The following is a 12,747-nucleotide window of genomic DNA, read 5'->3' as shown; positions in this document are numbered from 1 at the left end:
GTTCCAACCCCTTGTGCAGATCCAGGCATAGATGGGAGACTAGTCAATCCACAGTTGAGATGAAAGTGATGTGTGCCTGCCCCCCACTCCCCCCGCCCCACCCACTTCTTCTTTTAGCTCAGAGAGCCACTTATTTTAGTTTGAAGGAAAATAAATGTGAATGTGTGCAACTGGGCTCTAAGTGCCTTGGTTTTATCATTCACCTCCACTCTGTGACATCCTCAAACTGTGTCTTTACTGTAACCCGAGCCTAGCATGAAAATACAGGACCAGGTTATCCAGTGCCAGGCAATTGTCACATCTGTTATAAAGGAAGTGTTGACTCAACCCAGCCCAGGAACCACCACCAAAAGTAAAAGGTCTCCAGAGATGGGATTGGACCTTTTACATTATTTACATTAGCAATTGATCTGGAACTTGAGTCAGAGTTGATCCTTGCTTCTTAAAAGAGAAATTCATTTATTCATATCCTTTCTGTCTCTCTCTTTCTGCTGCTTGCCCTCTCCTTCCTCCTTTTTCACCCTTCTGTCTCCCTCTCCCATAAACTCAAACACATATCCACACACATTCTGTATCCAGAGAATCTAATTTTATCTTCAAACAATATATCCTAAGAGACTTTTCTCTAATTGTGATTGAGATAGTGTTATAAGAATAAGAAAAGTCCATTCTCACTCCTCAATTGTATTGGAGTAATCTCTGGCCTGGCACTGTGACTCACAGCTGTAATCCCAACACTCTGAGAGGCCAAAGTGGGAGGATTGCTTGAGCCCAGAAGTTTGAAACCAGCTGGGACAACACAGTGAGATCCTGTCTCTACAAAAATGAAAAAATTAGCTGGGTGTGGTGGCCCATGCCTGTAGTCCCAGCTACTCAGGAGGCTGAGGTGGGAGGATTGTTTGAGCCCAGGAGGTCAAGGCTACGGTGAGCCATGATTGTGCTACTGCACTGCAGCCCAGGCAACAGAGTGAGACCTTGGCTCGAAGGAAAAAAAAAAAAAAAAGATTATCTCTGGGGTTTAGGCAGTGGAGTTGGAGATGAAGGACATAATCTGTTCTGATCACATAACAGGTAAAAATGGCTATCAAGTCATCATCTACAGGAAACATGGTGAACATAGATCTCTGACATAGTTTCCAAAGGGGATCCCATCAGTCATTGCACATTTTTCACTATCCCACACTGAACATTATAATAAGCGTTTTTTTACTTTTTACAAATCGTAGATGCTGGATATTTGTATTATAATGCCCAGATACATAGTGTTAAACATTAAGGATTTATTGCCTCTCCTTGCATGTGACAATTTAAAATCTAGACCACAGTAATTTATATATCATGGAAAGGAAACACCTTTTAGTGATTGATTTCAAAGCATGTTATAAGTTCTGTTCAGTTAGGTTTTAAAACTCCTGCTGAGACCTAAGGCAATTTTTAAATGGATTTTAATTTGGGGAGGATATGGATAATAATTTGTTCCTACTCTGTTAACATACTCCTGATAAAGCTGGGGAATTATTGTGGGATAATTCATAGCAATTCATATCAAAATGAATTATTCTCTGCACTAGTGTTGTTTCTCCATCCCAAATATTTAAAGTTATTTTACCTGTGTTTATTCATTTGGGGGCTGAAATTTGGAAGCCAGTTTGCACATCTTTATCTTGTGGTGTTCTCTGTTCAGTAGGTCGGCTACAGTTTCCCTTGGGTTCACACAAGTTTGCAAACCTTTTCCCCCTGTGCTTGTATCTTGGATTATCATCTTTAGTGGGCCTCTGTTTGAGATGGTATGAAGAGGCTGGGGTTTGCAATATGATTATTTAAGTTCAGGTACCCTATATTGGGTCTGAAAAAAAAAAAGGTATGACTTTTTTACCCCCTTCAAACCAGAAAAATTAAATCTGTGGATCCTAGTAGCTAATTTTGAAATGTGTGATCATTCTGTAGAGCCAGCTCAGTAAGCATTTGTTGAAAACTTAGGTTTAAGTTCTATACTTTCCTTTGCTTATGTACATTTATGAGACCATGCTCATATAAGAATAGTTTTGTGATGGCCGGACACGATAGCTCATGCCTGTAATCCCAGCACTTTGGGAAGCTGAGGCGGGCAGATCACTGAGGTCGGGAGTTTGAGACCAGCCTGGCCAACATGACAAAACCCTGTCTCTACTAAAAACACAAAAACTAGCAAGGCATGGTGGCAGGTGCCTATAGTCCCAGCTACTCGGGAGGCTTGGGCAGGAGAATTGCTTGAAACCAGGAGGCAGAGGTTGCAGTGAACCAAGATTGCACTACTGCACTCCAGCCTGGGCAACAGAGCAAGATTTTGCCCCCTCCTCCCCCCGCCAAAAAAAAGAATAGTTTTGTATATATGTGTGTATGTTTTTCTCGAAGACACTTCACTGAACTGAGGAATTGACTATAGCTGCTCTGAGACTTGACTGTTTAAAAATTGAGGCCGGGTACAGTGGCTCACACCTGTAATTCCAGCACTTTGGGAGGCCGAGGCGGGTGGATCACCTGAGGTCAGGAGTTAGAGACCAGCCTCGCCAACATGGCAAAACTCCATGTCTACTAAAAATACAAAAATTCACCAGGTGTAGTGACACACGTCTGTAGTCCCAGCTACTCAGGAGGCTGAGGCAGGAGAAGTACTTGAATCCGGGAGGCAGAGATTGCAGTGAGCCGAGATCTCACCACTGCACTCCAGCCTGGGTGACAGAGTGAGACTCCGTCTTCAAAAAAAAAAAAAAAAATAATAATAATAATAATAATAAAAAGTGAGTGCCTGTTCTCCCAGTATTTGGTGGCGTATAAGTTATATAGAGTCTTCATTACTTTGTTTTTCTTTGCTTGCTTTATTTTAGTGTTAAATGTGTGTGTAACCTTTCTCCTCTTCCCCACCATATTTTTCTCTGCACTGTCATCTACAGTCCCTCTCTCTGCCTTTCCAACTAGCAACCAAACCGTTCTTTGCTGATCGGTCTATTATTCTGAGAACCCTGATGATAGCACTTAAAATATATAACCGTTCCCTTTCTACATTAAAAAGCCGTAAAACCTTCATGTGAAATAACTAAGGGAACATATATAGTAGGAGAAGAGGCTTTTGCTCCTGCAGACACCTTGCAAAGGGGACTGGGACTATTTTTCTTATATGATATAAATGAAATCTTCACTCTGCCCACTTTTACACCTACGCATGTACTGAGCGTCTCCAAGGAGACAAGGAAACCCGGAGTCCAGTGATGGTGAATCCTCCCTGAGACAGCAGGCTAGAGTCTCAGGCAACTCTCCCAGGCGTCTTGGCTTCCAGATGCCCCACTCAGACAGCCCCTTTTCTCGAGGCTCTTCCAGGCAGGCCTTGTCGAATCTGTCTCTCCCTTCACAGCCGAACTAGCCCGTGCATTACATCTGAAGGGCTAGTCGTGGTGAGTTCAGTAGGCAGAAGGCCTCCCTGGGACACGGGGGTGGACGTAGTAGGGAGGTGGGATAGCAGGGTTCCACTTTTCTCGTGGTCTTTTCTTTGTCACTTAGTATCGGTGCTTGTGTTTGTCAGCTTTCATTAGCACCTCTTAAACACAAAGGCGCCACTCAACCTTACACAGTGTCTTAAAAATATTATGTGTTACAACTCTAGTTATGAGCACAGTTCAGGGAGCGTGTCCTTTTAGGAGAAGCACTGTTCTTGCACATTCCATGTTTCTAGGTGTCTGCTCATGAACACTAATCCTCTAGACTACTCTGTTTTCTCTTTCTTCTGAGTTCAATGCACAGGGACACCCAGGCCCTCTTACCTCTCTTCCCTTCCACCATTGTCCCTGTAACTTTTCTTGTAAATATACATGTTATTTTCTTATATAAATGAAGTACCTGTTCCTTTTTAAGGAACACACTACCATCATAAGTCCGTTACACTAAGTTTCTAAGACTATAGCCTCAGGTCCTTTTGATGTATTGATGACATCTATGTGTGCCTCTTCTTTGATGCACAAATAATTTGGTTACCATATAGAAATTGTTATTCATATAATAAGAAGTCTCATTTTGTGTCTAAACTCTAAGCACACCATTTAATGAGCATTCTCGACATCTCTGCCATGTTCTCTGCCATTCTTGGTTCTCAGCTGCATTGACTCAAGTAACCCAACTTTTCATATGACTTTCTAGCACAATATCCTCAAACTTCAGTTTTCTGTTGCTAATCCTACTGCCATCTTTGGAAAGGTGTGTGGCTAGCCATTATTCTTGTTCTGAATTCTTTGGCAGTGAATGTCTTCGTGGGGGTGTATCGATGACATTGTTTTTTTCTTTTTTACTTGAACTTTTATTTATTTTATTTTATTTTATTTTTTGAGGTGGACACTTACTCTGCTACCCAGGCTGAAGCGCAGTGGTGCTATCTCAATTCACCCCAACCTCCGCCTTCTGGATTCAAGCGATTCTTCTGCCTCAGCCTCCCAAGTAGCTGGGATTACAGGCATCTGCCACCACACCCAGCTGATGTTTGTATCTTTAGTAGAGACAGGGTTTCACCATGTTGGCCAGGCTGGTCTCAAACTCCTGACCTCAAGTGATCTGCCCGCCTCAGTCTCCCAAAGTGCTGGGATTACAGGCGTGAACCACCACGCCCAGTCTTGAACTTTTAAAAAGATTTGTCAGTCATATGTTAAACATTTTAGAGGACTCTTCTGTTTTCTTCCTGCTTTATCTCCAATTCATACTACCTCCCCAATGTCTACCTTTAAGGAAAAACCTTTCCATATTGTAAGCCTGAAAGGGTCATTTGTAATAAACGTAACCAGTTTTGTTCACAGATACATAATGTTCCTCTTTAAGATGACTAGAGATCAGATTTGCCAAATTTTCCTCTCTGATTTCTATCAAGGTCATCCTAGGTATGTCTCATCTGTTTCATCTTCCTTCCTAGATAGCCTAACCCATAGTGTATACTTTTCCTGTGATCCACCACTTAGTTGTTTCTCTTTATTTGGACTCAGATCGGGTGAAAGTATTACTTTCAACTTGAGTCCCCACATTTCCCCAAGAAGAACTGGGGGGAGGGTGAAGGTGATCCTAAAAAAGGGCCCTGTAGTGTCTCCCAAGTTTTCCTCTTTGCCCGGGTTCCTCCTAGTGTCTCTGTCATCTTTCTTCAGAGTCCCAATCACTCATGGTCTTAAATTTCATGTCAGATCTGTAGTAGGAATAAAGTATGTGCTTAGATGCCTGTGGAACTGTGGATGAAATTGGCCAAGTCAAAGGAAACGTAAACAAATTCTGGAAAGTTTTCCAACTAAGACTGATGGGAAGTTTCGTTTGCTGTTTTCATTTGCCAAGAAATAGGAAAGTCAGGACCCAGTCCCAAAGCGCACTTCCTGGAATCCTTTTTTATGAAGAGTCCCCCGAACCTGTGTAGTAACGCAAAGGATTTTCATCTGTTTTTCCTTCCAGGCACTTCAGGTGGCAAGACAGCTCCTCCTTCAGCAGCAACAGCAGCAGCAAGTTAGTGGATTAAAATCTCCCAAGAGGAATGACAAACAACCAGCTCTTCAGGTAACAATTCTTTTTCTTTTTAAATTGACATTCTACCCTTTGGGATAACTGATAAGCAGTTCAGGAGTGGATTGTGTTGAGCATTGCAAATCATGTAAGAAAATCTTCTGTGGAAAGTGCATTTTTGGTTTACTAGCAGGGTATAACATTTTGGGGAAAATGTGTATTTGACCAAAAGTTTTATTGTCAGGCGTAAGATCTCCTGATCGGTGAATTATAATAGAAGGATAAGGAGTTGCAAGTGTTGAGTTGCTGATAGGCAGTGTAGGTTACCAGTGAGAAAAGTTCATAGTACTCAGAATTGTCACCACATTCTCTTATGTTGCGTCTGGAAATGGGATAAACACACAAAGACACACACTTATTTTAGTGTAGTCATCCTCAATAGGGATGATTCCCCCCCCGCCCCCCCACTGCTGCCCCCCACCAGAGGACAATGGGCAATGTCTAGAGACGTTTTTGGTTGCCACAACTAGCAGGGCAGAGGTGTTGCTGGCATCCAGTAGGTACAGGCCGGGATCTTGCCAAACACCCTGCAATGCACAGGACACAACACACTGTAATTCATCCCAGAATGTCAGTAGCATCAAGAACTATGACTTGGCCTGAGGAGGATGTGGTACTTTTAATATTATGTCTTGTAATGATTCTAATATATACCCAATTCTTCAGTGGATATGTTCAGAATGTTTCTAGGTCATCATTTTTTTTTTTTTTTTTTTTTTTTTTTTTTTGAGGCGGAGTCTCGCTCTGTCGCCCAGGCTGGAGTGCAGTGGCCGCATCTCGGCTCACTGCAAGCTCCGCCTCCCGGATTTACGCCATTCTCCTGCCTCAGCCTCCTGAGTAGCTGGGACTACAGGCGCCTGCCACCTCGCCTGGCTAGTTTTTTGTATTTTTTAGTAGAGACGGGGTTTCACTGTGTTAGCCAGGATGGTCTCGATCTGACCTCGTGATCCGCCCGTCTCGGCCTCCCAAAGTGCTGGGATTACAGGCTTGAGCCACCGTGCCCGGCCCTCTAGGTCATCATTTTTAAGTGGCAAGAAATTTTTATGTAAAGATACAAAAATGGTTGTTCTAGCAACTTCTGATTTCAGGCACGTTGAAGGCAAGGGGGTTAATGGAGTAGAAGAAGGAGTAAGTTTATAAAAATCTAATTTGTGGCTGGGCATGGTGGCTCACACCTGTAATCCCAGCACTTTGAGAAGCTGAGGCAGGCGGATCACTTGAGGTCAGGAGTTTGAGACCAGGATGGCCAACATGGTGAAACTCCATCTCTACCAAAAATATAAAAATTAGCCAGGCTTGGTGGCAGGTGCCTGTAATCCCAGCTACTAGGGAGGCTGAGGCAGGAGAATCGCTTGAACCTGGGAGGTGGAGGTTGCAGTGAGCCAAGATTGCACCACTGTGCTCCAGCCTGGGTGACAAGAGTGAAACTCCATCTCAAAAAAAAAAAAAAAAAAAAAAAAAAAAAAAAATTCTAATTTGGATTTTTGACTCAAAGTAGAAAATTGTAATAGAAATTTCAAAGAAACTTGAATCAGGGTCTTCATGCTCACATGTAAGAGAGGGCACTTGGCACCCGGGTGCTAAGTGATTCAGACTACTTTCATAGCTGAAGGTGGGCATCTCTATCACAGGAGGGGACAGAATCTGTAAGCGGTAGCTGATAGGTGTATAACTTGGTGCCAATTAATTGGATAATGAGGTCAACCTAAATTCTAGCTTGTGTTTACTTTTCACAGGTCAGGGTGAACCACAGCCTGTTCCCAGATTATCCGCAAAGATCAAACTGACCTTGACCAACAAGTTCTAGTTCTTCTACATGTACTTGGGAAACTCACTTTCCAGAGAGAGTTCAGCACTATAGTGACACTTTATTGGAAGAGTTGACAATGTGCCTTGTTTACTAACCCTTCTGTAAACACTTATTTGGTAAACCATCACCAGACCATGTGCCTTGGAATGCATGCGCATGCAGGGGACATTTTTAATGAGGTATAGTGCCATTGAGGGCCCATGTCAGGTGCTATAAGAAGTGCTTTGTTGTGCAGATGTCTTAAGAACAGCTCTGGAGGATGAAATATGACTATATTGACCTTTCAGCTGTGAGCTTATTTGTCAGGATTCAAATAAGTTGAAAGGATCAAACTGAACAGTTTCCGTAGTCAGACTGGGAATTGTGTTTCAGAGGTCAGCAGCGGAGGCCACATTGCAGATTCCATAACATAGCCAATTGTTGGTACATATTAAAGTACTGGGGCATCTCCTGTGGACAGAGACACAATTAAAATTCTAATTTATTAATGTATACGGGGAGCTAGCCCAGCCTGTCACTCATTGATTCAAATGATGGTCCATTCTTTTTGCCTCCCTCTTGGAGCTCTCACAGCCTTAAAAATACCCCGAGTCCTCTTGAATTCATCAGACCTCAAGTGCATTGGGAAAATGAAAATATATTATTGGGGGGAAAATCTTACACATAGTAGAGCTTTGGTTAGAGATAATAAAAAAATACACACATACACAATCTGCCTGATCACACTGCTCTTCAGTATTGAATATCATTTGTGATTTTTTTATGGTAGAATTATTTTCCCTCATACTTGCTTTTTAAAAACATATGGCATTTTTAGGTAACTTCTTTTCCAAGATGAACGAAGTTCCTTGAGGGCTAAATATAAGAAGTAAAGTTTCAGGGGATTTCCTTTTGAGGGCTCTTTTTCTTCTTGCCTGTTCCAGGGTTTTTAGCCACCATGCAGAAGAGGATGATATAGAGGGCTTCGTTTTTCTTGGCAAGGACAGTGTCAAAACCAACCTCACACATTCTGCTGAGCTCTTCAGTCTGTATAAAAAGTGGGGGGAGAAGGGGTAATCTTGAATGCTGGTTTTGGTAAAGAAGATGTCTTGATTTTTTTTCCTACCCCCCAAGTAGAGGAGTTGACAAGCAGAGAATTTAGACCAGCTTTAAGATTTGGCGGGGGAAAAGAAATCTAAAGGGTTGGTGGACTGGTGTGTGTGTGTATCACAGACGATTGCTGAAGGACCCCTCAGCTGCCTGATAGGGTCATGCACATTCAGTAAGCTTTATTAGGTTGGCTGGCCTTCCACAAACAGAGGAGAAATTACTATCCTAGGCCACATGGTATATTACCTCATTATAAAAATATGCATATAGACTTGGTGATTCACAGAAGGAATAACCTTCATATTTAAATATATCTTGCCATACTGCATCCTCGCTGAGGCATCTCCGCCGGAGTGGCTCTGAAATGAAAGGGAAATCCTACAGCAAATCTTAACAGTGCTCATCTCTGATCTTCTCACCCTTCATAACTACACCGAGAGACCGATTTTAGCAAATTTCAGATCTTCTGCATAGAGGAAGGCTTGACAGGGAGGGAGGATTTGATCTGCTGATAGCTTGAGGGGAAAAAAAAAAAAAGAAACCCAAATCCCCAAATATACTGTGACTCATATTTTAAGCATATCTCACACTTCCCTGCTTTATGTTTGGCAGCGCTCTCTGGTTTCACAGGCTGATGATACAAACAAAAGAAAATGGAAAGTTAGAGGAGGCTATAAGTGGTTACTCGATAGAGATCATAAAATGTAGTCAAACATCACCAATTTGGTCTAATTTCAGGGAGATGAGAGTAAATAAGAGAGAAATGCCACTCTTTGCAGATCCACATACTGAACCAAATCTGAGCTGGTCACATTCTTGGATGATGTGGTTTATTAATGAAGGCATTAATCGGGTATAGATACTGCTTCTGAAGTTCTTGAGAAATATTCTACTTAGTAACTGAAATTATCTTTTTACTTAGTCTGTTCATTTGCTTTGCAAATTTTTTTATGAATGATACAAATGAAAATTGAAAATTGGCCCCATCATAAATTCAGAATCAGAGTGATCTGAATTAATTAAGTGCAAGTTGGTGATCATTTCCAAAGCAGGCTGGGCATGGTGCTGGTGTTCATGGGATACAGAACTGTTGAAGAGACAGACCCTGCCTTCAGGAGGCTTATGAGTTGTAAACAAATTAACGTTTTGCTGCAAAAAGAAAATCACAGATAAGTAAAAATAGTAGGCTCTTTTTTTTTTTTTTGAGATGGAGTCTCGCTCTTTCACCCAGGCTGGAGTGCAGTGGAGCGATCTTGGCTCACTGCAACCTCCATCTTCCAGGTTCAAGTGATTCTCCTGCTCAGCCTCCCGAGTAGCTGGGGCTACAGGCATGCACCACTACGCCCAGCTAATTTTTGTAATTTTAGTAGACACTTGGTTTTGCCATGTTGACCAGGCTGGTCTTGAACCCCTGACCTCAGGTGATCCACCTGCCTCGACCTCCCAAAGTGTTAGGATTACAGGCATGAGCCACTGCGCCCAGCATAGGCTCTCTTTTATAAATATTTATATACTTCTGAAGATTGCTTAAACAAATGAAATAAATGCTTAACAGTGCAGGTGTACTCATAACCTCGAAAATGCGTAACTTTACTGGCTGAAGATTAATTTGTGAGTAGATGAGCAATTTTATTGATCAAATTTTGGAACTTTGACCACCGTTTCTGGGTAGCAATTCATTTTGGTTCTTTAAGCATTTTAGTTGTTGGCACGAGTACATAAACTGGAAGGAAATCAAATGACACATTTTCTCCTAAGAAAGTAAGAGTACATGTGTATTCTGGCAGCATTAAAGTTAGGAAAGAAAGTAAACTTTGTGTGTTGCCTACAGTGGAAAGCTCACCAGTTTCAGGCCCCCTATAAAAAATTTGAACCTGAAGCCAGTCATCTGATAGTTTTCCCTCCTGCCCATCCCCTTCCTTCCAAGGTGATGTCATATGTGAGCCCCTTACTCAGAAGGTCATTTCGCTGGAAGGAAAGATGGTGAAACCCACTTAGAAGGCCAGCCCTTTAGTCCACTTGGAAGCTCAGAGTAATCATGTGGAGTCTTGCTTTAAGTGGAGGAGGTTAAAATACAAGATTCAGCAGGTGTTTTGTTTTTTTTTTTTTTAGCATTTTTATTTGCAGTTATATAAAACATGCTTTAGGCAGCATTTTGCTTTGCATTAATGCCACATATAATCTTAGTAGCTTGTTTCATTTCCACGTTGTTCACTAAAAAATAAATTGGCAAGAGGAAACCTGTAAAGGAAACTACAATTTTATGTTGTTAATAGTGAAATGGAATGGTTTTGAAGTACTGACCCTTAAGTAATAGCCCTATGCACTGATTAGTAAGGAGGATAATTTAGGAGAGGGAGGCAAACTTCTTTTTATGTCTAGAGTTAACATTGTCTAGAATTGGCATCCCTCGCATTTTAAATTGATACAAAGCATGGAAATTGTGATACCTTTAAGATGTTACTGTTATCACATGACTTTCGAGAATCCCAAAACCCTAGAAATAAGTCTCGATAAGAAATAATAAAACCGAAATATTTTATAAATAGTTCTTAAGTCTTTCCGATTACATGCACCATTACAAATATGATAGAAACAGTGACCCCTCCTCCCAGAAAAATGCACATGAACACAAAATGTCACATCCAGTTTTAGGGATTTCATGAACCTCAAGAAGTTCACCTTGGGGTCCAGGCTCATACTCCTGCTTTAAGATTTTTTTTTTCTTTGGTAGTCTGTTTTGTCCTTGCCTCCAAAATTTTGGTGTAAGTTGTAATATAAAGAGTTAGTTCGTTTTTGGTATTTCAACTTCAGCGGTATATAGGTGGCCCTGTGTTCCAGTCTGCCCAGGACAGTCCACTCCATGACTATTGATTGGTTTTGTTTATTCATAATTCTCTCTCTCGAAAGTATCCCCAGGTACAGTGGCTCACACCTGTAATCCTAGCATTTTGAAACACTGAGGCAGGCAGATCACTTAAGTCCAGGAGTTAGAGACCAGCCTGGGCAACATGGCAAAACCCCATCTCTGCAAATAATACAAAAATATTAGCCAGGCCCGGTGCCTGTAGTCCCAGCTACTCTGATGGCTGAGGCGGGAGGATTGAATGAGCCCAGGAGATCGACGCTACAGTGAGCCATGATGGTGCCACTGCACTCCAGCCTGGGTAACAGAGCAAGACCCTAGCTCAAAAAAAAAAAAAAAAAAAAATCCCTATTTGAACCAGGTGCAACTGCAATGCTGTACACCGTATCTCAGCTACTAAGAAGGCCGAGGCCAGAGGAATTCTTGAGACAGGAGTTTGAGGCCAGTCTGGGCAACATAGCAAGACTCTATTTCAATTTAAAAAAAAAAAAAGTGACCGGGTGCAGTGGCTCACGACTGTAATCCCAGCACTTTGGGAGGCCAAGGCGGGCAGATCACGAGGTCAGGCGTTCAAGACTAGCCTGGCCAACAAGGTGAAACCCCGTCTTGCAAAGACTAGCCAGGCGTGGTGGCACACACCTGTAGTCCCAGCTACTCGGGAGGCTGAGGCAGGAGAATCACTTGAACCTGGGAGGCGGAGGTTGCAGTGAGCCGATACCTCACCACTGCACTCCAGCCTGGGTGACAGTGAGACTCCATCTCAAAAAAAAAAAAAAAAAAAAAAGTATCTCAGTTTGGACATTTAATTATATGATCACTAGTTTAAATGTATCTAAGAATTAAAATGCAAATATGATGCTAATATTCTATATGTAATCATGTCTTTGCCACCACATGCAAAGTGTGATAGATAATGAATGTTTAGTCAGTGCTGAACGTGGACCAGCTGCTTAACTACTCTGTAGTATAGGCACTGTCCTTAAACCATTTAATGGATGAGGAAAATGGAAACAGAGAGGTTAACTGACTTGCTACAGAGCACAAAGGTAGTAACAGCACCAGGATGGTAAGCCAGGTTTTTAGAACCACAGATGACCAATATGCCATCGAGAAGTTAATTATTGCCTCTCTTTTTAGGCGTGTTTACTCAGCACCTACTGAGTGTCATATTTTCCATAAATAAGTAAATTACTCTATTTTCTGTGTTATAAGCAAAAAAAGAGAACTGAAACTAACAAAAATCAGTTCCACTGTAAATATCTGGATTTCAATTAAGAGGACTTAGATCTGCATAATTACCCTAAGTGTATCTTTATGTGTCTGTGTGTGCATGTGCATGTGTGTCTGTGTGTTGTGTGTATGTGTGTGTGGCGGGGACAGAAAGAAACGGCAAAGCAAAGTTATTTCTTATTTTCAAGTCTGA

The 12,747-nt window shown here is 41.9% G+C and overlaps 1 protein-coding gene across 22 annotated transcripts in view; it reads left to right on the top strand.

The window, feature by feature from the left end:
• The window catches only part of FOXP1 (forkhead box P1), a 631,073-nt gene that overhangs the window by 466,767 nt on the left and 151,559 nt on the right, over nucleotides 1–12,747 (top strand). For all 22 annotated transcript variants that reach the window (XM_050781345.1, XM_050781346.1, XM_050781342.1 and 19 more), the window contains one exon: nucleotides 5,452–5,553. In XM_050781345.1, coding sequence (XP_050637302.1) covers nucleotides 5,452–5,553 — 102 coding nt within the window. The remainder of the gene's footprint in view (nucleotides 1–5,451; nucleotides 5,554–12,747) is intronic.

This window comes from Macaca thibetana, chromosome 2, assembly GCF_024542745.1.
Source record: "Macaca thibetana thibetana isolate TM-01 chromosome 2, ASM2454274v1, whole genome shotgun sequence".
Classification (NCBI taxonomy): domain Eukaryota; kingdom Metazoa; phylum Chordata; class Mammalia; order Primates; family Cercopithecidae; genus Macaca; species Macaca thibetana.
The sequence above is the reverse complement of the archived record's forward strand: the minus strand, read 5'-3'. Positions and strand labels throughout refer to the sequence as shown.